The sequence below is a fragment of the Meriones unguiculatus genome, chromosome 17 (genome assembly GCF_030254825.1).
Source record: "Meriones unguiculatus strain TT.TT164.6M chromosome 17, Bangor_MerUng_6.1, whole genome shotgun sequence".
Taxonomy (NCBI): Eukaryota; Metazoa; Chordata; class Mammalia; order Rodentia; family Muridae; genus Meriones; species Meriones unguiculatus.
Genome location: NC_083364.1, coordinates 41,649,412 through 41,672,579, shown reverse-complemented (window position 1 = coordinate 41,672,579; position 23,168 = coordinate 41,649,412). Strand labels below are relative to the sequence as shown.

The 23,168-nt window shown below is 47.9% G+C and overlaps 1 protein-coding gene across 2 annotated transcripts in view; it reads left to right on the top strand.

Moving 5' to 3' along the window:
• The window catches only part of Arhgap31 (Rho GTPase activating protein 31), a 110,091-nt gene that overhangs the window by 68,425 nt on the left and 18,498 nt on the right, over positions 1–23,168 (top strand). For both annotated transcript variants that reach the window (XM_060370393.1, XM_060370392.1), the window contains exons 2-8: positions 356–458; positions 3,488–3,632; positions 16,016–16,098; positions 17,188–17,295; positions 17,880–18,022; positions 19,443–19,638; positions 22,202–22,326. In XM_060370393.1, coding sequence (XP_060226376.1) covers positions 356–458; positions 3,488–3,632; positions 16,016–16,098; positions 17,188–17,295; positions 17,880–18,022; positions 19,443–19,638; positions 22,202–22,326 — 903 coding nt within the window. The remainder of the gene's footprint in view (positions 1–355; positions 459–3,487; positions 3,633–16,015; positions 16,099–17,187; positions 17,296–17,879; positions 18,023–19,442; positions 19,639–22,201; positions 22,327–23,168) is intronic.

Below are 23,168 nucleotides of genomic sequence, written 5' to 3'. Positions count from 1 at the left end.
ATTTAAGCCAGGTGGTGGTGGTGCAAGTCTTTGATCCCAGCACTCGGGAGGCAGAGGCAGGCAGAGCTCTAAGTTTGAGGCCAGCCTGATCTACAGAGTGAATTTCAAGACAGCCAAGGCTACACAGAGAAACCCTGACTCAAAATACCAAAAAAATAAAAAATAAAAATATAAAGTATTTTAAACTTTATTAAATCCCTAAGGAAATTGTCTGCCACTTAGAAGCAACCGCTCCTGCTTGTAGCTCTTGTGAGTCCCTCGTATTTCTCTTTGAGCTTATGTGGGCTGTTAGGTGGTGTGTTTACAGAAAAGATTTACGTCCAACACTTGGCTGTTTTTCTCTTCTTATGCGCAGTTCCGTATGTGCTGAAGAGCTGTGCTGAATTTATAGAGACCCACGGCATTGTGGATGGAATCTACCGCCTCTCAGGTATCACCTCAAACATCCAGCGGCTGAGGTAAGCCTAAAGAAGAACCAAGAACCCTCCTCCAGCTGGCCTTCGTTCCTTATGTCTCTGCTGGAAGTTTTTGGGAATGCCAGAAACCTGAAAGACGGTCTCTGCGAGGTGCAGCTGCCTGGCAGTTCTAACTCTAATGAGGAGGCTCCGAGCCTGTAGGAGTTCTTTCCAGTGAAAACGCCTTTTTCTTTGTCTTGGGCAGGGTTTATGCTTCTTTGATGGGCTAGGCTTGCCTCACTTGATCTAAACTACGTGCAGGAAACATGCTTTTCCAAAGCCGGGTTAGATTAGGGTCCCTTGCATAGAGCTCAGAATTCTGAGGCCCTTAGGTGGTTTTCTTTGGATACACTCCTAGTAGTTTAGATGATTGCATAACTGAACATTTCTCTGATTGATGCTGATATCGTTAAGTTTCTTGGGGCCGATGATATGGTTCGACAGGTAAAGACTCTTGCTGGCCAAGCCCAGTGATGTGAGTTTGATCCCTGGAGCTTACCGTAAGTAGGAGAGAACCGACTCCACAAAGTTGTCCTGTGACATACAATCATACATATAATCAGTGACAAATGTGGCTCCCAACTCCTCCATACACCACTAATTTTTTTTTAATGAATGATGTATAAGTAATTTATAATAGTGTGGATTTATCCTATCTCATTTAAAAAGATAAGAAGCAGCCAGGCAAACTCACTGTGTGGACAGAGTGAGCCTGCCTCTGCCTCCCAAGTGCTGGGATTAAAGACATGCACCACTACCACCCAGCAAAGTGTAATTAAAAAAGAAAAAAGACTGTGGTGCTGTGACGAACCCAAGGCCTTGTGTGTGCTAGTCAAATGCTCTAACACTATGCTTTCACGAATCTGTGTGATTTAAGTTGCAAGTGTGCTTTTGTTGTTGCTGTTCTTGGGGTCTTCTCTCGGTTTGTTTTGAGACAGGGTGTCACTCTGTAAACCAGGCCGGCCTCAAGCCCACAGAGATCCACCTGTCTCTGCCTCACAAGAACAAGGATTAAAGGTGTGCACCCACACACCCAGCTGGCGGGGTGGTTTGTTTGTGTTTTAAGACAGGGTCTCACTCTGTACCTGACTGGCTGTGAGCTCACAATTCTCTTTCCTCATCCTCCCAAGTCCTGGGATTACAGGTGTGTGCCAGCATCCGTGCCACAAACATGCCTTAGAATTTTACTGACAGCGAGTTTTGTTTTGTTTGTTTTAAACTGGGGATCAGCCCTGGGCCTCGAGCTTTTGAGCCAAGTGCTCCACTGAGCCTCACTCCCAGCAGTATTTCTTTGAGGTTGACTCTTACCTGAAGCTCATGACCTCGAAGCTGGCATCCCAGAAAGACACTTAGGTAGGAGGCGAGTCTTTTTCATTTAGAGGTTGTCTTAGCCTTGACCAGGAAAAAAAAATGGGCAAAACAAATGAATGCATTCTAGAGTCTTCTCTTCTGCTCTCAGAGAAACACACTCATGTGTGTCCACAGATTCCTGGCACAGTCTCTTCTCGAGGCTGGTGAGTTGCCTTCAGGTTCTTACAGGACTGGAGAGCTTCCTGCTCCTCTCTGAAGAGGCAGAGCCAGACTAGAAGTAGGCAATGCGCTGCCTTGAAAATGCTGATTCTCAGAGTCCTGTGGGATTTATCACTACCTTACTGACCAAGGACTACACTTAGAAGCTTAACTTCTATATCAAAAGTTAAACTTAACATTTAAAAACCATTTTTGTCCCCCAGGCATGGTGGCGCACACCTTTAGTCCCAGCACTCAGGGAAGCAGAGGCAGGCAGATCTCTGTGAGTTCGAGGCCAGCCTGGTCTGCAAAGGGAGTCTAGGACAGCCAAGGCTACACAGAGAAACCCCGAATCAGAATTAAATTAAATTAAATTAAACCATATTTGTAGTTTACAAGTATGTACAGTTTAAGGCAGCGCTTTCATGTAACCTTGTAAGGAAATAGTTTCTAATTTGACACCAAGCCTAAACTGGAGCTGATGGCACTCAGGAGGCTGAAGGAGTAATGACATGAGTTCAAGACCAGCCTGGCCTACACCATGAGACCCTGTTTGAAACAACATGGAGCAAAAGGAACGAAAATGAAATAAAAGGAAAGAAAGAAAACAGCAGATGCCTAGCTGCAACCCCACATTGAACCCCCCTAAGACCGTCACAGCGCATGAGTGACAGAGAGAGTCACCACTAAAGGTTCCGCTGAGCGTCAGAGAGATAGTTGAGTTAGGTCCTCAAACCTTGGGTTTGAGCGTCCAGATGAATCGAGTTTGTAACATGAGTATGGAGATGAGTGAAAACACCTGACCACCACCCCCACCCTGGCTGGCTGCACCTCACCACACTTCCCACTTCCCAGTTTAGGGTTGCAGTGCTAAAATAGAGTTTTCAGTTTGAGTAATGCTTTGGAAGAACTGAAATCTCGGTAGGCTTTGTTTCTGGCAAGCTTTTTCTACCATCCCGGTGCCCATGGCCAAGGCACAGATACAGTGCCACGGGGATGCCTGGTTGCAAATGAGTCTTCTGACCTCCAGTCACAGCCAACCTCCAAGAAGGCTTCGGCCTCCAAAAGCGGTGTCTCTCCAACCGCCTCCTGGTGCCCAGAGTAGGATGGAGGTCAAGAGTATAGAGGTAGCAGATGTCCAGCTTGGTCTTCATGTGGGTCCCCTAACAACCGGACCAGGGGGCTGTCTCTGCCTCTGGATCCGTTTGCCCTGGCTGGGCTGCCTTGTCTGGCCTCAGCGGAAGAAGATGCACTTAGTCCTGCTGTAACCTGATGTGCCAGGGCGGGTTGGTACCCGTGGAAGTGGGAAGGGGAGTGGGGAGTTGCGGGAGGGAGATGTGAAGGTGGGATGTAGAGATGGAAGGAGGGGTTGCGGTTAGAATGTAAAGCGAATAAATAAATGGATGAAGGGGCGGAGGAGGGGAAGAGAGCAGTTAGGCTCTTTTCACCCCAAGCCTCCAGGAAGCTGCTGCCCCAAGCGCGTGTGCCCTGGGATTGTTATGTCTTCGTCTGTGTTGTTTCAGGCAAGAGTTTGGCTCAGATCAATGTCCAGATCTGACGCGAGAAGTGTACCTCCAAGACATCCACTGCGTGGGCTCCCTGTGCAAGCTGTACTTCAGGGAGCTGCCCAACCCTCTCCTGACCTACGAGCTCTATGAGAAATTCACCGTGAGTGTTTGCGTTTCCAGCGTGGTTAGCGGGCGGGACAGGGACGCGCGGGCCGGCCAGGGGCCGTCTCAACACTGAAAGAATGATAACACACTCACCAGCTGGTTGGCATTACCGTAGCGCAGTGGTGGACTTAGGCGAGGTGAGGGGAGGAGGGCGGCGGGACTGTTTGCTAACTGTGCCCTCCCTGGATCTTCAGAACGACGCTGTTTGTTTTGAGAACTGGGTTAAGTTATTTCTGTGTTTATTCAACTGACCGCGCCTCCCTGTACAGGGAGAAAACTGAGAGCCGAAGAAGTGAAGTGGCTGGTCCAAGGTCACACAGCAGAGGCAGGGCAGGGACCTCAGGCCCCCGGTGTTGCTGTACACACCGTGATGGTTCGTTTTTCAAAAGAGAGTTCCTTCTGTGCTTGCTCTGGGGGCTTGGGGAAAGAGGCCTGTCGGTAGAAAAGGGAGACAGAGCTCACCGCCCACCCCCCAACATCAAAAGACGAGGTCGGAAAGCCAAGAAGAGAAAGGACACGGAAAAGCACCTGGGCGGGTGGGGAGAGGATGGGATAGGCCGGTGGGCTCCTGACACAAGAGCAGAACAGCTGTATCCAAGCTGCAAGGACACAGCGTGGGGGGGGGGGGGGACAGGCCAGGAAACTAGAGTGTAAACCCAGAGAGGGGAAGAGAGGTGTGCAGAACGTGGGGGAGGGTACCAGGAACTATGTGAGATGATGGAGAAGAGTCTCCGGTGGGTGAAAGGAGAAAAGGGGGCTGAGGCAGAGGACAAAGGCTCAACGGGAGCAGGTGCTGTTTGAAAGTGTTATGATCAAAGCTCATACCAATCATGTTAATTAAAATTTTTAATGAATTAAAAAATATAAAATATTTTTATATTTTTATATTTATGACTCAGAGGTTAGGAGCACCAGCTGTTTGTCCCAAAGGTCCTGAGTTCAATTCCCAGCAACCACATGGTGGCTCACAACCATCTGTAATGAGATCTGGTGTCCTCTTCTGGCGTGCAGGTGTACAAGCAGGCAGAATACTGTATAAATAATAAGTAAATAAATCTTTTTTAAAAAATTACTAAAAAAAACCATAAAATATGACATAACACATCTGCCTGCTTAGGTAGATTATAGACTAGGTGGTTTAATGGGAAAGCGAAAGCAGAGAGGGATGGAGTCGCCTGAAATACTAGACCGCAGAACTTAGTCTGGAAAGGACAGAAATGAGTACAACCCAGAGGAGCACTGCGGACGGTTCATGGGGCACCCACGCATCTCTGCAAGGCCAGCGGAGTGCTGAAGGCAGGGCACAGGGGACTGCTTGAGTGAGCAACCGCAGAGAAAGAAACCGACCAGACCTAGGTTCCACTGGAGAACCAGGACGTTTCTCAACATCCTGCAATAAACTTTGACCACGTGAAAATCTCTTTCATTCCGAATCAAGCAGAAATAAATGAATAAATTAGTCTCAGGACTTGAGCTTAAAACCTAAAAACAGTGGAATTAAGTGTTTTCAATGATATACGAACAGGACCACAGTGAGAATTGTAAAGTGGGAGGAGGGGAGAGATACACAAGTGTATTTTAAGAAAGGCTTGGGAGGGCTAGTGAGGACGAGTCAGGGTTCAGTCATTAAAACCACTTGTAATTCCAGTTCCAGGAGGCTCAACACCCTCAGGCTTCCTTGGGTCCCCTGCACACACATAATGCAAATAAACCAATTACATAGATATAAATAAAAATAAATAAATCTTAAAAAGAAAGGAAGGAAGGAAGGAAGAAAAGAAAGAAAGAAAGAAAGAAAGAAAGAAAGAAAGAAAGAAAGAAAGAAAGAAAGAAAGAAAGAAAGAAAGAAAGAAAGAAAGGCAAGCTTGAGGTGATGAGGGGCCTCAGCCACTCAGACTAACAACCCAAGTTCAGTCTCTGAGACCAGCGTGGTAGAGAGATGGAACCGACCCCCACAGTTTGTCCCTCAACCTGCACGCATGTGCCAAGGCACACTTGAGTGCACACACACATACACACAAACACCACAAGTAATTTTTAAGAAAAAAAAAAAAAAAAGTACTCTTTTAAAAGGTTTAAAAGGAGAAAAATTCAAGAGTGGTATTTATCTTAATGATATGACTGTGGCACTAGCTCTGGTGTATATTAATTTTCATAAGGTCTCCCACAGAATACATTGAATCTTATGAAAAATAGACCAAAGCACCCGAAAACTTAATCATAAATGTTGGTGACCGCAGACACTTGTAGCTGCTAATGGAGAGCTGTGAATGGCTATGGAGAATTCTTGAGAAGAAGCTTCAGAAATGGTTTCTTCCTAATTCTGTCAAAACTGGCTCAAAATTCACACCCCCATCCCTGCTCCTATCCTGACAATGCTCATCTGTAGTCCTCTCACAGGGACTAGAAAAAAATACAAGAAAAAAAAAACTAGAAGGCAACGTTTTGTCAACTTTTTATCTGACGGAAGGGAATGACATGAATTTAGACAGTTTATTGACACTAAAAAGCAAAATGGCCATGCTTTGTTTTGATCACTAATTCCTACGGAAGTAGGACCTAGTGATGTTGACTGCGCTACAGAATTCGTCCTTCAGTGGGTATCTTTGACCGCAGCAATGAATATGATGGTGCAAGCAAGCCTTCAGGGATGTGCAAACAGTTCTATTATGCTTTCACATTCTGTTTAACTTACTTGAAGCCAAATACTACCTAATGGGATTAATAAGAGGATTAAAAATGTTAATGGAAAAAGAACATTAACGATGATAATAGCTGCCCTGTAGCGAGGGACCACTTGGTTATAAACCCATGAGGATCTTACTCAGTACCTTATGAAGCAGGTGCTACTGTCCCTCATTCACAGATACATACTGTTCAGAGGGAGGAAGACAGGCTAAAATTCCCCTCACCACTAACACACCATTCAAAGACAGGTTCTGAGAGCCTTAGCTACTGAGTAACACAACAGGGCCCTGCCAGACAGGGTCCGCAAGCAGTGTTGAGAGTCAGATAAGGACGGGGGAAGCCGGTTGCCTTCCTTCCTCCCATGTAGCAGGTCTCAAAGTGCTGAAGAACGCCCTTACCATAAAAGCAAAGGGGAAAAAATAACAGATCTGACAAACTGGACCACTTGGGCCTTATCTTTTTCTATACTAAAAAATACGCTGATTAAAGTTAAAAGGTAAAATAATAATTACAGAAAAATAGTTTAGATTGATGGAGAGGTCGTATAAATACATGCATGTGTAATATACATGTGTATGTCACATTTATGCATATGGAATAATTATATATATTATATATTACATATATATTTATTCCCCTTGGGCTGGTGAGATGGCTTTGTAGTTAAGAGCACTGGCTTCTCTTCAGGGGACCCACACGTTGGTGTACAACCATCTGTAACTCTAGTTCCAGGGGGATTTGACACACTTTTCTGACCTATTCAGGCACCAGGCAACTATGTGGTATACAGGTGTACATGCTGGCAAAAGCCCCATAAAATAGAACACACACACACATACACACACACACACACACACACACACACATTCTCAATCAGAGCATGGCGGCACCCTCCTGTAACCTCAGCACTGGGTGGTGTAGACAACGGATTGAGGATTCAGGACCGGCAGCAGCTCTGCGTCAAATGGGAGGCCGGCAAGGGCTACATGAAACTGTCTGTGAAGAATACAGACTCTTAATAAAATGACAAGGAGATCCCTATTCCTTGCTTGTAGAGAAGTACTGCCTATCAAGAGAAAGAAGCATACATTAACACTGCACCTAATAAATGAACAAAAGACTTCCAAAGCCAATTCAGAGAAACAGTTTTGTGCAAGCTAGCAGAAAGATATATTTGCTCATTACATTTTTCTTTTTTATTTTTATTAATTACACTTTATTCACTTTGTATCCTCCCTGTAGCTCCCTCCTCCCCTCCCAATCCCGCCCTCCTCCCCCTTCTCCACACATGCCCCTCCCCAAGTCCACTGAGAGAGGAGGTCCTCCTCCCCTTCCCTCTGATCCTAGCCTATCAGGTCTCATCAGGAGTGGCTGCATTGTCTTCCTCTGTGGCCTAGTAATGCTGCTCCCCCCTCAGGGGGAGATTATCAAAGAGCAGGCCAATCAGTTCATGTCAGAGACAGTCTCTGTTCTCATTACTAAGGAACCCATTTGGACACTGAGCTGCCATGGGCTACATCTGTGCAGGGGTTCTAGGTTATCTCCATGAATGGACCTTGGTTGGAGTATCAGTCTCAGAAAAGACCCCTGTGCCCAGATTTTTTGGTTCTGTTGCTCTCCTTGTGGAGCTCCTGTCCTCTCCATGTCTTACTATTATCCACTTCTTTCATAAGATTCCCTGCACTCTGCCCAAAGGTCAGCCATGAGTCTCAGCATAGTGACTCACTGAATTTTTTAAGGGTTTACTATAGCCCTAAATAGAGCAATATATCAGATACAACTGCCAGGGAAATGTTTTATTGAAGCCTTTTTATGTTCTGAATTAGCATTTCAAAATTGGAAGCTTCATTACATTTTTTTTCAAGATTTATTTGTATTAATCTGTGTGTATCTCGGTCGCTTCAAAGTGAATGTGGCTATCACATTCCACGCTGGCAAGCCTGTGAGGAGACCTACTCTTGACAATCTTCTACTGGAAATGTAAATTAGGTGGGCGGCCCCAGAAAGCTGTTCGAAAAGCATCATGCTCTTTAATCCAGTAGCTCTGGGACTCCGTTTTAGAGAAATAATTAGACGTGAACACAGATAATTGAGGTTCCACTATATTTGTTGCGGTATTATAGCTAACATCCAAATTTTTGGAGAGTAGCTACATCTTTACTGTTGAAGATAAATAAATGACAAATCTGTTGTCCGAAAACTGTGTGTAGACAGGAAAAGATACATTTTAAAAGAATGTTCCCTGGGCACTGCATGAAATTGAATAGGAAGAAAACAGTTTGTTGCAAGCGCATAGGAAGGCATGCTGGTGCTGGTATTGGGGGCTGGGAGGGCGGGAGGGAGGCACCTTCTTCTCTGCTTCTTGGATTAGTAGGTTGATAGTGATCCCTTCTAAGTAATAGAATAAAGGGATTTTTTTCAGCTCTGAAGTAACTAGTTTCCGTGACTGCTGTAACAAATTACCACAAACTGCCCTAGTTTCATTTCCTGTTGCTATGACAAAGTAGCCTGACAAAATCAGTTTAGAGCTGGAGAGATGGCTCCGAAGTTAACAGCAATGGCTGCTCTTCCCTTGGGCCTGAGTTCGATTCCTAGGACCCACATGGCCTAGCGCTGTTTTTTAAGGCCACAACTTTAACCCTAGTTCTAGAGGCTCTGGTGCCCTCTTCTGGCGTCCTTGGGCACTGCACATAAATGGCACAGACACACTCAGGCAAAGCACCCATGCATATAAAGTAATAAAACAAAACATAAAAAAGGAATCTTAGAGGCTTTTGGGAGGCAAGCCTAGGTGCTAGATACCACACCTAACAATCCGATTTTAATCCTCAGGACTCATGGGGTGCCAGGAGAGAGCTGACTCCTGCAAATTGTCCCTCTCATTGCACGTACCCGAGGTGCTTAGCACATTCAGGAACTGTCTTCATCCCCTCAATTAAGAAGAGCCCTTCATGCCAGGTGTAATGGTGCACGCCTTTAATCCCTGTGCTTGGGAGCCAGAGGCAGGCGGATCTCTCTGGGTTTGATGCCAGCCTGGTCTACACAGTGAGTTCCAGGCCAACCAGATATACATCGTAGTGAGACCCTGTTTCTAGGGATGGGGTGGGGGGGGTGTCCCACAGAGAAGCCAACCTGATCCAGACAGTCCCTCCTGGAGACTCTCTTCCCAGTGATTGTAGAGCGTGTCAAGGTGTTGGAAACGAGTCATGAGGTGGCTTTCAGGTTTCCGGGAGGGCGCCTCCTCCAGATGCCCTGGAGTGAGAAGTATTCCTTGCCTCCCCTGGCTCTAATAGCTGTTGACATTTATGGATTTTTCCGCTGTACACTTCAATCTCTGCCCCAGGGTCACCTCGAGTTCTCTTCTGGCTGTGCTCCCTCTGTGTCCCTCCTGTGAGGACAGATATAAACTACATTTGGGGGTGCTCTGGGGACTCTAGGATCATCCCGCTACTCAAGGTCTGACCTTAATCCCAGCTGCAACAGTCACCACTCTTTTTTTTTTTTTTCTCAAATAAAGCAACCTTTCCATGTTCCAGGACACAGAACCTGGTTATCTTTAGAAGCAATTAATTCAATGTACCTTGCTCTGCAGAGAGAGAGAGAGAGAGAGAGAGAGAGAGAGAGAGAAAAGCAACATTTTAGGAAAGACTTAAATTTTCTTCTCATTGATCCAGTTAAAATTCTTAAACTCAAATGAAAGTTACCAGTTCGAATAATGCTTTAAGTATTTATTGCATTGGTAGCAGGATCATTTCCAGAAGAAGGGGGCTGCCTGCCCCTGTGTATGTAAATGTGGGGGGGAGGTCTTGGGTAGCTTTCTGTCATGCTTCTCCTTTCCCTTGAGGAAGTCTTTCGCCAAGCGTTTGCACCAGGCCCACTAGCATCCGGGAGGGCTCCAGGGACACGCAACCTCCACCCGTCTCCATCCCCGTGGTGGGATTCCAGACCTATGGGTCAGTTCCAGATTTTACACGGGGCCTGGGGCTCCCCTGAGCCATCTCCGCCATGAAGTCCTTTCACATACCGGTCTCCTTTGTGGAATTAAAAACTACCGAAGGCGGGGCAGGGTGGCTCGTGGCTTTAATCTCAGCAGTCGGGAGGCCGAGGCAGGCTGATCTCTAAGTTCAAAGTCAGCCTGGTCTACAGAAGAGAATTCCAGGCCAACCAAGGCTACACGGAGAAACGCTGTTATTCAGCGAATGTTTGCTCACAAGTCTTGGCTCACACAAGTCACCCAAAATGTGGCTTGGGGCAAATTACCCACTCAAGTGTGTTGTGAGCTCAAGATGGCTACAGGGACGGCGTAGGGGGCAGCTGGGAGGCAACTGTCTTGGCTTGCCAGAGACCGTTTTGAAACTGGAGCCTCCTTGGGTCTGGAGAGGTGGCTCCGCAGTTATGGGTGTCCAGTTCTTTCAGAGCACCTGAGTTAGGCAGCTCACAACCACTTTTAACTCCAGCTCCAAGGAGATCCAACACCTCGTGCCTCCATGGGCGCCTGCACGTGGGCACGCATGTGCGCGCTAACACTCACTCAAAAATAAAATAGGGAGGAGGAGAAAGGGATGCACAGAAAGGAGCACCACCACTCTTAGGAAGGACGCGGGCTTGGCCATCCAGTACCAGTTACATCTGTGGATGTGATAAGAGCATACCAGGGCTCACAACCACCTATAACTTCAGTTGCAGGGTGATCCCATGCCCTCTAGGCTGCTTAAAGACCTCCATACAAGTGACACAAATAAATTAGGCAAACACACACACACACAAATAAAAAATAAATCTCCTAAGACATGTGAAAGACGCGTGTCCACAGAAACCTTCAGCTTTGGGGAGACCAAGATGGTTGGCCATCCTGCCAGGAGTCCAGGGTTAAAGAGTTGACCCCAGCAAGACAATGTTCACCACAATGGAGAGTGCTCCTGGGGAGGTACCGTCCCTAAGGTGTCACCCACATGTGGCTGTCTGCTGTTTTCAGGCATAATGTGAAACATTGACTCGCCCGCTTGTTTATTCCATTCAGCGGTTGTTTGTTAAGACTTTCTGCAGGCAGCTGGAAGGCGTAGTCCTGGGGCCTGCAGATGTAATTGGCTGAAAGTTCTTTTTAAATGAGAGAGAGAGATGGAGAGAGAGCAACGATAAACTCTTGCAATATGCCAATGTTTCATGAGAGCTGTTAATAAACATCATGAAGAGAAATATCTCAGGGCTGGGGAGATAGAGATGGATGCTGACTGCTATTTTAGGGTCACCAGGGTCCCCTCCACGCGGCAGAATCTGAACAGACAGGGATAACGTGAGGGAGCAGATTATATCGCTATCTGGTGAAGTGGGTGACAAGAAACAGCAGGTCCAAGGGCCCTGGCCTGGGGTTGGGGAGAGGCTGGGCTCGAGAGGACATGAGAGACCAGTTCCTGGCACTGAACAAGCACAGTGGCGGTGTGTCATAAGAACACACTCACCAACACCATCCAGAAGCCACACCGCAACTCTGCCCCAGAGACTGAAGGTCTGCGGTTCCAAGGAAAAAAATGAACCTTTTCCTGTAATTTTTTTCTGATCATTACTTTTTAAAAAACAAAACCTAGCTATGGTGTTTGCTAATTTAATTAAAAATGGTTTATAATAAGTTTTAAGTAATTGATAAACCTTGAAACTGTAGCCAGGGGTCCCTGTGGCTCAGAAGGTAAAGGCGCAGGGTCCTGATCCTGACAACCTAAGTACTGTGGCTCTCAAGCTTCCTAATGCTTGCGACCTCAGGTTGTGGTGAGCGCCAACCATAAATTATTTTTATAGATACTTCGCAACTGTAATCCTGCTACCGTTATGGATCATAACGTCAATATCTGATATGCGATCCCTACGGAAAGGTAGTTTGACCCCAAAAAAGGTGGAGATTCACAAGCTGAACACTGCTGTCCCAGGCCCACATAGTGGAAGGGGAAAAATCAACTTTTGTATGTTTCCTCTTGCTTGCACACACGCACACACCAAACACACACACACATATGAATGAATATTCTAATAGATCCCAGGGTGAATATGGAAGAGAAAGCCCTTTGTCTTGTTTATGTTAGGCTACCTCAGGGGTGGCGGGTGTCTGGGCAGGAGGGCCCGAACTGTAGGACAGAGGTAGCTTCTGAAAAATAGAAACCTAGAACAAGGACCACCCGACAGGATGAGAGCCCTGGCCTTGCCTGGCTCATCATCGCTCAGGAGGGTGATCATCGGGACAGCGATGGAGAAAACAAGTGATGGCAGCTTCACCCCAGACCTTTTGAGACTGGAATGTTAGCCAAGTCGGCCATCTTTCTCTTCCAGTTCCTACACCCACACACATACAGATTGGGGTGGGTAAAATTTCAGCTTCTCTTCCCACATTGCCAGACAATGGGATCTGCTGTCTTAATTGGGGAACACAAACTAAAATTGAATTTGCTGTGACCAGACCCCCACCTCCTGGAGAAAAAAATGAGGATTTAAGCCAAGCTTGTGTCAGCCTCCCGTAATACCAACTACAGGAGTCTAAGGCAGGAAGATTGTGAGTTCAAGGCCTGCCTGACTTATGTCTGGTTAAGTAATTAAATGGAAAGAAAAAGAAAGTGAGTTCCTGGCTAGGGCGAGGGTGCGGTGGGGAGAGGCTGTGGCTAAGGACTTAAGAGGTGGTTCCCACTGAGCCCAGCAAGCATCAGGGGTTAGCCTGCCCCTTTGCTCCAGAGAACGACAGTGACTAAGCTGCTTCCTAAAATATTAAGGGAATTTTCCGTCAGGGCTGCTATTTCCACCTGCACTTTTATTCCCCAAATTCGTCTTTCAGTTTTCCATTGTTATTACTGGCAAGTGCCCCGACATTCCGTGCTGGAAACCTTTTGTAAAGAGGGGAATGGTACGAAGTTCTGCGGAGCTTGGTCCTGGCTATGCAGAGACAGTCCTGCAGCCTCCTGAATCTTCCACCACAGAACCAAAGCGTGAGGATCCACGCTGTATTCTGTAGCCCGGGCTGCCAGGAGGGCTCACCTTCCCTTCTCCTGTCAGCTTCTCCTTGCCTGCTGGGAGTGTGGTCCCTGACATTCTGTTTTCTAAATAATGCTGCAGGAAAGAAAAGCTAGGTGTGGGGCTCCTTCATAGAAGTCTCACACATGCCTGTCCCTCCATCTTGTATATCCCAAAAAGCAGAGAGGGCAACAGATGCTACTGTTGGCCTCGTTCACAGCAGGAACACCCACCAGAGAGCGAGAGCTGTGACAATGACACTCCAAACCACATTTCCCCCTTCTTAGGGAGAGGCAGCTCAAATTCCTCACATTGAGATGTCTGGCTGCCATCTTAAAATAGTGGGCCTATATAAATTAGAGAGAGAGAGAGAGAGAGAGAGAGAGAGAGAGAGAGAGAGAGAGGATATAGATACATAGATGGGTAGATAGAGATGGGCAGAGATGAATAGAGATAGAATGATAGAAGATAGATAGATAGATAGATAGATAGATAGATAGATAGATAGATAGATAGATATGTAGATATGTAGATAGATAGATATGTTTTAGTTCCATTGAAAAAGCTGTGAGCTGGGTAAACGGCTCAGTGGGTAAGAGCACTTGATGCCCACGCTGAGGCCTTGAGTGCTGGTCCTCATCACCCACATAAAAACTGGACAAAGACACGGGCACCTGTGGGGTGATGTGGGAGACTCTGGGGCTAACCGCAAAGTTCCAGACTGAGCGAGAGACCCTGATTCAAAGGGAATATGGCAGAGACAGACATAGGAAGACAAGAGACGTGGTTCTCTGGCCGGGGCCAGTGTGTACAGAGAATTAAAACACCAAAAGGAACCCCGTCACTTTGTATGCCGGCCTTAGATTTTAATTTAAAAACAAGTCAGGATCTAGGGAGCCGGAGCACGTTGACTCATAACATTGTCCAGCGTGGGAGCAGTGTGGGAGCGGGGCGAGAGGGGAGGGAGTTCCAGGCAGGACCTTGGATTCTTTTTAAGTCAGAACATACACAGTAGAGGTGGTCGAGGGGAGGGCCCAGCAGACAGTGGGTGTCCCCGAAAGTTAGTTGGCTTCCGCTTTCAGTGAGCAGTGAGTGTCTAAAAACTATTATGGCTGAGAGTGTAAGTGTGGGTGTTTGTTATTGTTGCTGGGATTCTGTTTCGTGGTGCCAGGGGCTGCACCCAAGGCCTCTTACTTGGTAAGCAAATGCTTTATCGCTGAGCTAGAGCCACAACCTCTTTTTTTTTTTTTTTAGTTTTAAGACAGGGGACAGTGAGATGGCTCAGTGGTTAAAGGTGCTTGCCGCCAAGCTCAGGGACCTGAGTTTGATCCTTGGCGTCCACATCACGGAACCAACCCCGGCAAGCTATTCTCAACTTTCACCTCAACACCATGTGTACACACACTCACACACAAACCATAATAATAAACGTACTGGTTTCTGAAACAGGATCTTGACGTGTTACTCAGGAGGCCCTGGAACTTACTCCATAGCCCAGGCAAGCCTCGAACTCATGGCTTTCCTACTTCACCCTTCTGAGAACCTCGCAGTCAGCACCGAGCCGCGCATTGCCGTACCCGGCACTCTGTTGGATTGTTTGTTTTGCTGGGCTGGAAATCCAGCCCACAGCCTTGCGCATGCTAAGCAAATGCTGTGCTGCTAAGCCACACCCAGTACGCCACGGTGGCAGCATAAATGTGTGTCAACAGTGGACAAAGCCCACAGGTTTGAATCTTCCTTTTTTTTTTTTGCTTATATCGCAGCCGCTGGTGATTGTCAAAGCAGATTCGAGAGCAGGAGGCAGCTAGCCACGCTGCACCGAGTCAGGAAACAGAGTGCTTGTGTTCGGCTGTCCCTTTTTGTTACACCTTTTTAGTAACTACAGGACCCCAGCCTACAGAATGGCACCGTCCATATTTAGGGTGCTTCTCCTTGCTTCAGTTAACCTCATCTAGATAGTCATTCGAGGGCCTGCCAGAAGACTTGTCCCTTTGGTGATTTTAGATGCTGTCAAGCTGACCGTCCATTCTAATCATCACACACAGGCAGGATATAGTCCCAAGATAGGAAACAGGGCTGAAATCGAAGAATCGTCGGGTGTCAGGCAGCAGCCTCGGGCTAGCCAGAGATGGATGTGAGCCAGCCTGTCATCACGCTGTCCTCGTGGTGTTCCTGCCTCCCCTGCGAGGCCCTGGACTGACGGGAACAAAATGCCCACACAGGAAACAAGCAGATAGCAAATCAGGGCAAGGCCACCAGATCCTGAGGACAAAACCCTCATCCCCGATAAGAAAGGCTCGTCTTCTCTGCCTCTTGGCAGCTAAAACAGGCAGCAGCTGAGGACCGGGAGTCACGGAATAGTGACAGGCTAGGTGACAAGTGAGGAGCTGTTCACATCCACAGGGGCTGAGTGGACGTGAGCCCCCTGACATCTGTGCCTTGTGCTGCCTCTCTGTCACACAGGACACACGGAGGCCCTCCTCCTCCCCTCCCGTGTGCATACAGATGGAAGACACGTGACTCAGTGAAACTCAGAAAGGGCATTTGGGGGGCTGCTGCCCCAGATAAGAAGGCTTCTCCAACAGGGTCTGCAGGTGCAGTCATAAGGCCGAAGGACCTGAGTTCTGAGTAAGAACAGCACAGGCAGGCAGGGTCCCGGCTCCTGGGTGCTCACCGGGTACTTCCTGTTCTTCTCCACAGGAAGCAGTATCTCATTGCCCGGAAGAAGGCCAGCTGGCCCGAATCCAGAATGTTATCCAGGAGCTCCCCCCGCCCCATTATAGGTAAGAGATAAACATTCACCTGGCATGGTAAATAAACATCGAGGAGGAGGAGGCGGGGAGGTGTGGCATCGGAAGCAAACAGGTGGTGGCTTTCCTGGAGGCGGTTGAAAACGAGTGGGTGTCTGACCAGGGACGCTGGCAGCCAAGAGCAACCTGCCTCCACTGGCAGGGCACTCATCGGAGTCCCAAAGAAAGCCACTGCAATCACACAAGCCAGCCTCATACCCAGAATTATACTACAAACGAACCTTTGGAAACCCAGACGGCCTTAAAGCCGGGGGTGACTGTGACTCATGAACACTGACTGTTATGTCTACTGGCTCCTTAAGGTTAGCCCAGATGGGCTGGAGAGATGGCTCAGTGGTTAGGAGCACGGGCTGCTCTTCCAGAGGACCCGGCTTTGATTCCCAGCACCCACATGGCGCCTCACAACTGTCTCTAACTCCTGTTCCAGGGGATCCAACACCCTCACACAGACATACATGCAGTCAAAACACCAATGTACATTTTAAAAAAATTTTCTTAAGGATTAACCCAGACACCATCCCATCTTTTCTGGTCTCACAGGTTAGCGCAAATGGTACTAACTTTCCCAGTGTCGGTGGGGTTTGATGCAGTGTTAGAGAGAACTTCCTGGGATTGGCAAATGTTGGTCTGTGAAATGGGCCTGTTAGCAAGAGCCTATTAGTTAGTAAACCTGTAGCTAAGATGGCTGTCCTCTAAGAGTCGAGACGAGACCCTAGTTGAGGATCACGGGGAGGTGAATTTTCCCAGGGTGGAAAAGAAGCGAGTTGTTACTGAGAGCTCAGGGCCTGCCGTCCGTGGTTCCCTGTTCCTGTCTCTCGACCTGCTCCAGTGGTCTCCGCTGACATCTGACAGCACCAACACCTGTCCCCAAACTGAGTCAGTGGCCCTGGAGTCAAGGAAGCTACCTTCTTCAGTTGTGATCTCTTCCCAGTGCTCCTTCAACGTTCATAACGTAGAGACTCTTCAGTCCCAGCTTGGATGTGACCTTCAAGCGGCAGACCTCACGTAGGCACTGACCTTTCTTACTTTGCCAAAGTCAGACAAACGAATGCACTCTTTCAGGACCTTGGAATACCTGATCCGGCACCTGGCCCACATCGCTTCATTCAGCAGCAAGACCAACATGCACGCCCGGAACCTGGCCTTGGTGTGGGCCCCAAACCTCCTCAGGTAACTACCTCCCCACGGGCTCAGAACAGCCCACACATGGAAGCAAAGCCTGGGTGTTTCAAAGCTGAAGCCCTGGTCGACAGACCCATGACTAAGTGATGTCTTTATAGTGTATATGAATTAAAACTGCCTTTAAGATTTCGAGCTCTTGGCCTGCTCGCTTGGAAACTCTGGTTCCAGAGGCATTTGTTGGCTATCATCCCAGTGTGGCTAAAGTTATGGCCGTATCTGTGTGTTACCCACTTCTTCAAAAGGCCTTTTTGGTCCCTGGAGTTCACGGACCTCTCTTGGCTGTGGTGAGGTTGCAGGTGGCTACGAACCTGAGTCTGCTGCTTCATGAAAATCATAAATGATCACTTGACCCATGGGACAATTGGGTAAAGGTGGAAAGGAATGCCCTGAAGTAGAGAAATCATTTTTGCACATCTGTGGGCAGTGTTTATAGTCCTGTCATGCAGACCATGTGACAGTAATATCCAGTCATTCATTGGGTTCGGCTTCATCACCACCGGGAGACTCTCCGATTGGTCCCGCCGCCCCCTTTTAGGAGGCAGACTGACTCCGAATATGTTCCTTCCACGCAGGTGTAAAAAAATCGAAGCCACTATTTGCAATGGAGATGCCGCCTTTTTGGCAGTCCGCGTCCAGCAGGTGGTGATCGAGTTCATACTGAATCATGCTGATCAAATCTTCAGCGGAGGTGCTCCAGGGGCCCCACAGCAGGACGGTAATAGCTCCCCACTGGCATATCCCCTGTAAACCTAGCCTCCCCCATTGCCCCAGCCGTAGACTCCCCCAAATAAGTGGATATGAAAGGGGAAGCAGGCACCCCAGGTCAGGCTCAGCTGCATGGAGAGTTTGAGGCCAGCCTGCGCTGGTATTCAAGCAAATAATAAAACATGACGTGTGGGGGGGGTGTCAGGGGGGGGTAGATTTGATTGAGTATCATATTGTGTGACAACCACTGTGTGTTGCTCTCTGTGATACATGCATTCGTAATGATCAAAATGTCCTCAGGGTGCTAGAGAGGTTGCTCAGTGGTAAGAAGCACTCGCTGCTCTTCCAAAGGACTGGAGGCGGTTTCCGGCAGCCTCCAACTGTCTGTGGCTCCAGCTCCAGGGTACCTGATACCCTCTTATGCCACTTGGGGGCTCCTGTACACACGTGGTATACACTCACACAGACATATACATATAAATATTAATTTTTAATCAGAAGAAGTGTCGGACAAGTGAGACAGAAGAGGAGGAGGAGGAGGAGGAAGAAGAAGAGAAGACCTCTCCAGAGCCAGGCATGGTGTCACACACCTGTAATCATAGCACGATAGAGTTGAATGCAGGAGGTTCAAAGTTCAGAGTCATCCTTGGTTTCGTAGAATATTCAGGGCCAGTAAAAAACAAAATGTCTCCAGATGCTGCCAGATGTCCTTTGGTAGAGTGAGGGAAGGGTGTGCAAAAATTGCCTCAAGTTAAGAACCATTGGCAGAGAAGAGAGACTCTTGTACATCAACCACGCCTTCATCACTTTCTTCCTAAAAGGAATACCACCGAGGAGGCACAACTGGCTAATAAGATAAGCACTGAAAGATGAGTATGTACTGAGGAAAAGCTACCTCTCTCTGAGGGAATAGTACGCTCTTTTAATGACCTGTGCCTCTAGAGACAGAAGCCTAGAGAAAGTAGTCTCCAGCCAGCCATGGCCTTAGAGCGTGTGTTCCTCAGTTGGGGAGGCAAACAGGGAGTTTGGGAACAGCCTCCTGCTTTATCTTAGCTGAGTTAAGCCACACTCTTATCTGACGAAAGCACTTAGCAGAGTTTTCAGTATTAAAGAACCATTGCTGTAACCCTGGATCACAGTAAGTGCTCAATAAATATTTGTGAAATGGACAAACGAGCGTATGAACAGTCACTCCATGGAAAGTACAGAAAGCAGTCACTTCCGGAAGCCCCTTGATGCCCTCCACTCACTGAAGGCAGGAGAGCTGAGAGTTTCCTATGTGCAACCTCTGCCCCAGACTCCCCTGTGCCCAAGCCACAGTTGGCATGCGGCCCCCTGTCAAGGAGTTCAAGGGGAAGGGGTAGAGATAAGAGATCTAAGCCAGGAGCCCCAACCTGCTCCCAAGCCAGACTCATTTCTTTGCTTTACAGAAAGCCGCACCATCACGAAGAGCCTGACCTTGCCAGCTCTGTCCCTGCCCATGAAGTTGGTAAGCCTGGAGGAGGCTCAGGCCCGAAGCCTGGCAACAAATCACCCTGCTCGGAAGGAAAGACGAGAGAACAGCCTGCCGGAGATTGTCCCTCCCATGGGCAGCCTCTTCCACACAGTCCTCGAGTTACCAGACAAGTAATCGGCATTCTCACAGAATTCTGAAGGCTTTGTGGGTGGAGGGGGAAAAGGAGGGGAGGTGTCCAGTCTTGGGAACAAGAGTAATAATAGTATGGGTTGGGGCGCAGTCCAGGTAGGGCACAAAGAAATGTTCTAGAAGGGCGCCGTCTCCACAGTTCTCACCACTGTCCATGGTGATGCCTTTTATCCCCCCCCCCGCCCCAGATTTACTGTGAGCTCTTATCTGCTGACCAAAGACCCAGACGAACCTTGGGTCTCTTTCTCCAGAGTGTAGACAAAACAGGCCTGAAGTTTACAAAAGTGAGTTGCCAAAAATGAAAACTTGCCTCCCTCGCCATAACCTCAACCCTTACATGACACTGCAAAAGGCATGCAGTGTCGCAAGCTGACAAGTGGGGCCACTCTAGTCAGAGAGTTTTTGGTGGCAGCACTTGGGGATGACATGTCTGGCTTTCCTGCTTCTTCTCAGTCTGCCAGGGATGGCCACACTCACAGAAGCCCACGCACACGCACGCACACATACACACACACACACACACACACACACACACACACACACCTTACTCCTTTTGTGTCTGTCTATATGCAGACATTTGTGTGTGTGTGTTCTTGTGGACATGTGCACATAGGTTTGCATGTATGTGGAGGCCAGGAGACAGCTTGTTCCTTGTTCCTCGGGAGCTAACCACCTGTTTGGCCTGGGGCTCGTGGAATAGGCTAGACCAGGTAGTCCATGAGCCCAGGGATTCACCTGCCTTTGCCTTCCAGACACTGGATTCCAAGCATGTGCCTCCTTGTGTGGTTCTTTTCACTTGGAATCTTAGGTCCAACTCAGGCCTTCATGTTGAGTAACAAGCACTTTATTGACCGAGCCAGCTCCCCAATCCTTCCTTCCAAAACAAACCGCCACTGGTAACCACAGGGTCTTTTCTTTCTTTCTTTCTTCTTCCCCTACAACCTTCGTCTTTACCCACTCACTGTCCCCCATCGTGACTGGGGCAAGAGTCCTAACCCTTTAGCAGGCAGTAGGTGAAGGTACAGTTGTTTTGTTTGTTTCCTTTTTTATTGGATGGTGTCATCCTTTCTGTTTAGTGAGTCAGTCTCTTCCCCAAGACAACAAGCCGTTCAGAGAGGAAGAAGCCGGCTACCCTTGGTAACTACAGAAGGCTTGCGCTGTAGGCATGACACACCTGAACTTTCCTGGGGCCGGGGTGGGGGAACCACTCTGTTTCCTAGAGCAGATGGATCGAACCTTTTTAAAACTAAACACATAGCCTCCCTCTCTAAAGCAATACCAAATAAGACTCCCTCCCAGGGATGAGGAAGGGTAGGTACCTCAGAGAGACCATCTCCTGCATTCTCTCTGCTTTCAGCCACAGCACTATACCAAGCTAAATATATGCTCCTCTATACGATACACCCCAAGGCTAAGTGCTTAGACCATCAAGCCAAGTCTGATAGAAACCAACAAGTATGCAAACTCGTCTCCGACGGATCATAAAGACATGCCAAAACCGAGACCCAGTGTTCAGTGAGAGCCACGTAGGGAAAAGGTTTCATCCTGAACTGCATGCCCGACGATGGCTGGTTGGATCTGAAGCAGGGCTTGTGGTGCCCCCTGGTGGTGCCAGGTTCTCAGGAGCCAGCCCAATGCTGTGTCACTTAACCCTCATTCCCATCCCCATCCCCAAGCAGCCTGGTAGGAGACTGAGCAAGAGGCCTGCCTGCCCTTACCCATTTCTTTACAATGACCGCTGACCCCAGCTGGCAAACCATAGCTCTCCCCAGCTGTACCAAAACAGACTCTTTTACCGGCCCAGTTTCTTGTCCCTCCATTTTGAGTTTTTAATCAGACCTCACCTCCCCAATACATATCCTAGCCATATGGCCACCGGGCAGAAAGCACAGAACTGAGATTTATGGTCTTAATTGTTTGCTCCTGTTTGTTTGTTTGTTTGTTTGTTTGTTTGGGACAGGGTCTCTTTACTTAGCTCTGTTCTAAAACTCAGTCTGTAGACCAGGCTGGCCTCGAACTCACAGAGATTCACCTGCCTTGGCTTCTCTAGTGCTGGGATTAAAGGCATACACCACCACCTCTGGCCTGCACACTCCTCTTTAAAAAAACAAACAAAAAACCTGCATGTTTGAAGAGCCAGGACTACAGTGCTTCATGGACTTCCTACCAGATCTCAGCCCTGTGTGTTCACTTGTGATCTCTGACTGCCCCGCTGACAGCTGCCTATGTTTGCTTCCCACCCCTGCCTTTGATAGACTTTAGCTGTAGTTCTGAGGAGAAGGGGCTTTCTTTGCCTTATCTTGTTTGATCACCTAGGGCATCCCCAGACAGGCTAAAGTCAGGTACAACTTGGATTCTAGAGGGAAACTTCTAGAAACACCAGAGCCATTCATGACTGAGACTACAGCTATGATGTTCCTTCTCAACATGGCAGAGATGACCAGGAGCTCAAGCCAGCCTGGTCTACCTAAAGACCCTGTCTCAAAATAAAACACTGCCTTGCGATTCCAAGCACCACTAACTTGTACGGCTCGGTTATTTTAGGAGAAAGCTTTCCAGCAAATCAAAGAAGTGGAAATCGATATTTAACCTGGGGCGTTCTGGATCGGACTCTAAATCCAAGCTGAGCAGGAATGGGAGTGTGTTCGTGAGAGGACAGAGGCTTTCAGGTGAGAATCAGCACTGTGGTTTCTGAGGCACCTGTGTTTTCTTAGCCCAGCTTCACATTTGATCACTTCAAATTAACCGGTCCAAAATAGAAGCTTTCAGATTCACTCAGGTTTGTTTTTTAAGATGCTGCTGCTTTACTTACGAAAGTGTTCAGTGTCTACACCACCCATAAATCCCCCTAATGCTTTCACAACTATAATGTTATCAAAACAAAAAGATAAAATTAACGCAATTCTATTAACTGATGTTTATATCTTAATTCATCCTTAACCAGTTGTCCACTAATGTCCTTTTTCTGGTCCAAGTCTAAACCTGGGATCCACACTTCATTTGGTTGTCATACATCCTCAGTCTCCTCCAAAATAGGATCGTTCTTTAGCTTCTCAGAACATGATACTTTGAAGAACACCGGCCCTTATTTCGTAGAACTGTGCCTCCACGTGGGCGTGTCTGAGGCTCTCTCATAGTTAGACTGCGGTTATGAAGCTTTTCAGACAATCTAAAAAGACCATGCTCTGCCTGCCTCTGGGTCATGTCAAGACATGCGTGATGCAATGCCTCAGTGTTTGAAAAGTTGGTTTGGGTTACTAGGTTAAAGTGGCATGTGCCATGTATGCCAGCAGCATTGGTCAGCTCTCGCCTGCAACAGTTATTTCCATAGCTTTCCCAGAAAGCTGTTGTCTATTAGTTGGAATGCTGCTGTAAAGAAGGCCTATCCCTTCGCCCTCAGAGTTGTGATGTCAAACGGGGGTACTTCCCCATGGGTTTATTTCTGAATAAAGAAAAGAAATTGATAAAAGGAGGAATGAAGGGAACCGATGCCTAGTACAGAATCTAATCA